Source organism: Eurypyga helias, unplaced genomic scaffold (genome assembly GCF_000690775.1).
Source record: "Eurypyga helias isolate BGI_N326 unplaced genomic scaffold, ASM69077v1 Scaffold33665, whole genome shotgun sequence".
Taxonomy (NCBI): Eukaryota; Metazoa; Chordata; class Aves; order Eurypygiformes; family Eurypygidae; genus Eurypyga; species Eurypyga helias.
The window spans coordinates 1-2496 of NW_010252618.1; the positions used below are offsets into that span (position 1 = coordinate 1).

General features: G+C 55.8%; 1 protein-coding gene across 1 annotated transcript; it reads left to right on the forward strand.

The window, feature by feature from the left end:
* The first annotated feature begins 154 nt into the window (after window positions 1-154).
* On the forward strand, window positions 155-2077 carry MFSD6L (major facilitator superfamily domain containing 6-like). The gene has a single exon (XM_010152444.1). It carries the CDS (start codon window positions 155-157, stop codon window positions 2075-2077), a length of 1923 nt encoding a protein of 640 aa, XP_010150746.1.
* The last annotated feature ends 419 nt before the right edge of the window (window positions 2078-2496 follow it).

The following is a 2496-nucleotide window of genomic DNA, read 5'->3' on the forward strand; positions in this document are numbered from 1 at the left end:
AGATCATCTAGTTCCAAACCCCCCGTGCCACGGGGTTGAGAGATTTTGAGTTTCCTAGGAAAATACTTAAGTGTTTAAATCTCAGCCAAGGCATCCTCCGGCAGGTGAAAGAGAGGCTCAGCCTGTTGGTTGATCCCAGGAGTCAGAGGCAATCATGAGCGAGCAGCGGGACGTCGGCCGGATCCTGGCCCTCGCCGGTCGCTTCCGTCTGCTGCAGGGCGCGGGCAGGGCCTGCGTGACCCCGTTCCTGACGCTCTACCTCCGGCACCTGGGGCTGCCGGCCCCGCTGGTGGGTGTCGTGGCCGGAGCCAAGCACCTGGCGGCAGTCCTCTGGGCTCCCCTCTGCTCCCGCTGCCCCCAGAGCCGTGGGAAGCGGCGGCTCCTGGTTGTCACCTCGCTGCTGGGCTCGGTGGGGGCCTGCCTGCTGCTCACCCTCATCCCACCCGCCGACGGCGACGCGGGCTACAAGTACTGTAACGCCAGCCAGCAGGCGGGTGACCGAGGGGCCGCTGCCACGGCGCCCGGCCCGGGCAGCCACGCTGACTTAAGCACGAGCGCTACTACAAATGCCAAAGGTGCATGGAAAGAAACGGTGAAAACAACTGGTGATGTGTTAATGGCGAGCAGAACGCCAGCCCCAGCCAGCGCAGCCTTCCAGGGATTAGCTGGCCTGAGAGATACGCCTGAGAAGAAAGGCAGAGGGATTGGTGACGGCGATGCAAAGACAAATGGCTGCAATGGCTGCTCTGCTGGTCCCTCTGGCTCGACACCTTCTGTGAAAGCAGTTAAGTGGGAGGCAGGAGAGCCAGGAACGCTGGCTCCCTACAGACCGCCCTTGCATGGGCTCGAGAAGGAAAGGAGCAGTCTGCGTTCTGCTGCAACAGATCTCGCTGAAAGGAAAGAGATGTCTTGGTTTAAAGCAACTCTTCCGACTGCTGGAGGCGCTGACATGCCTGGAAAGCTTCCAGACCACTGGAAGGAGGCAGTGAAAAACCTCTTTCAGGACAGAGAGCATCGGATTTTTCTTATGGTACTGGCTACGGTCGTGCTCTGGGAGCTGTTGGCTACTTCTTTCGAACAGATGGTGGACGAGAGTCTCTACGAATATCTCGACTCGGTTGACGCGACGGACAGGTGTGGCAAGCTGTGGATTTGGAGTTACCTGGGTGCGTCCGTAGGTGCCTGCAGCATTGCCGCCTCCGTGGATCAACTGAATTGCTTCCTGAGCGGTACAATCACCCGCCTCGCTGTCCATTTCTATGGCCATGCTGCCCTGGTAACGCTCTCGCTGCTCGTCAGTGTCTTTTTTCCCGTCCACGTTCCCAAGAAAAGCAACCATGTTAACAAAACCGCCAAAGCCCTGGCCCTCCTGCGGAGCGACGGCCAAGCGATCCTGTACGCCATCACTCTCTTCCTCACCGGAGCGGCTGGCTCTGCGGTGCAGAACTTTCTCTTCTGGCAGATGCAGGACCGAGGCAGCAGGGAGCTCTGCATGGGGCTCACTGTGGCCGCTGGGCTACTTGCTGAACTTCTACTTCACTGCCTCCAAGGGACGTTGCTGAGGACTTTCTTGAGCAGCAAAGTGGTTGCAGTCAGCCTCAGCCTCCTGGCCGTGGAGCTTCTGAGCTACTCCTTCTTGTGGGCTGAGTGGGCAGCTCTCCTGGTCCAGGTTTTAGCTGCCTTCAGCAGCAGTGCTCTGTGGCGGGTGGTGAACAGGCTGGGGGGTGACACAGCCACTGCAGGCATGGAGAGGCCCCTGCACGCTGTTCCCCAGGGCCTCTGCTACGGTGGAGGAGCCAGCGTGGGCAGTTTTGCGGGGGGATTTGTTGTGAAGCGCTTTGGCCTGGCCGTTCTGTACAGGGCGTGCAGCGTGTGCCTGCTGCTGTGGCTCTGCTTGTTCTCCATTGTCCAGTCGAAATTGCCGCGGCAGAAAAAAGTTCACTACTCTTGTCTCCTGGCTGCGGGTTGCAGCGATAGGCGTGACTCTGACGAGGACGACGAGAGCCTCTGGCTGGTAACGGTTATGAGGGATGAGAGCTTTCTTCGGAACTGGTCACAACCGCATGGAATCTACTGACCTGTACCTGAATGCAGGAGGTGGAATGGGATGATGATGCCCAGAAATGAGTGTGAATTCCCAAGTGGTCAATATCTACAGTATGTACCTGACAGGACAGATTTTTATTTAAAAAATAATAAATATGTTTATTTTCTTAATTTATAGAGTTCTTGTAGTACTTTTGTCCTTTTAAACGTAATGATTTTTAAACGTAATGAAAGGAATTTCAGGTATAAATACGCTGAAATGAACGCAGCACAGTGTTTAGTCAAAAAGCAAACTTGAATTGAATTCTCGCTGCCCAGAGCTGGTGCTGTGGAAACTGTGAGCGACAGCTGCCACCTGTGCTCTGACACAACTGAATGACACATACAGGAACGCAAACAGCACCCTAAACTTTTAGAGGGTGCTATATCTGTGAACTCCTTTTGCTGAAT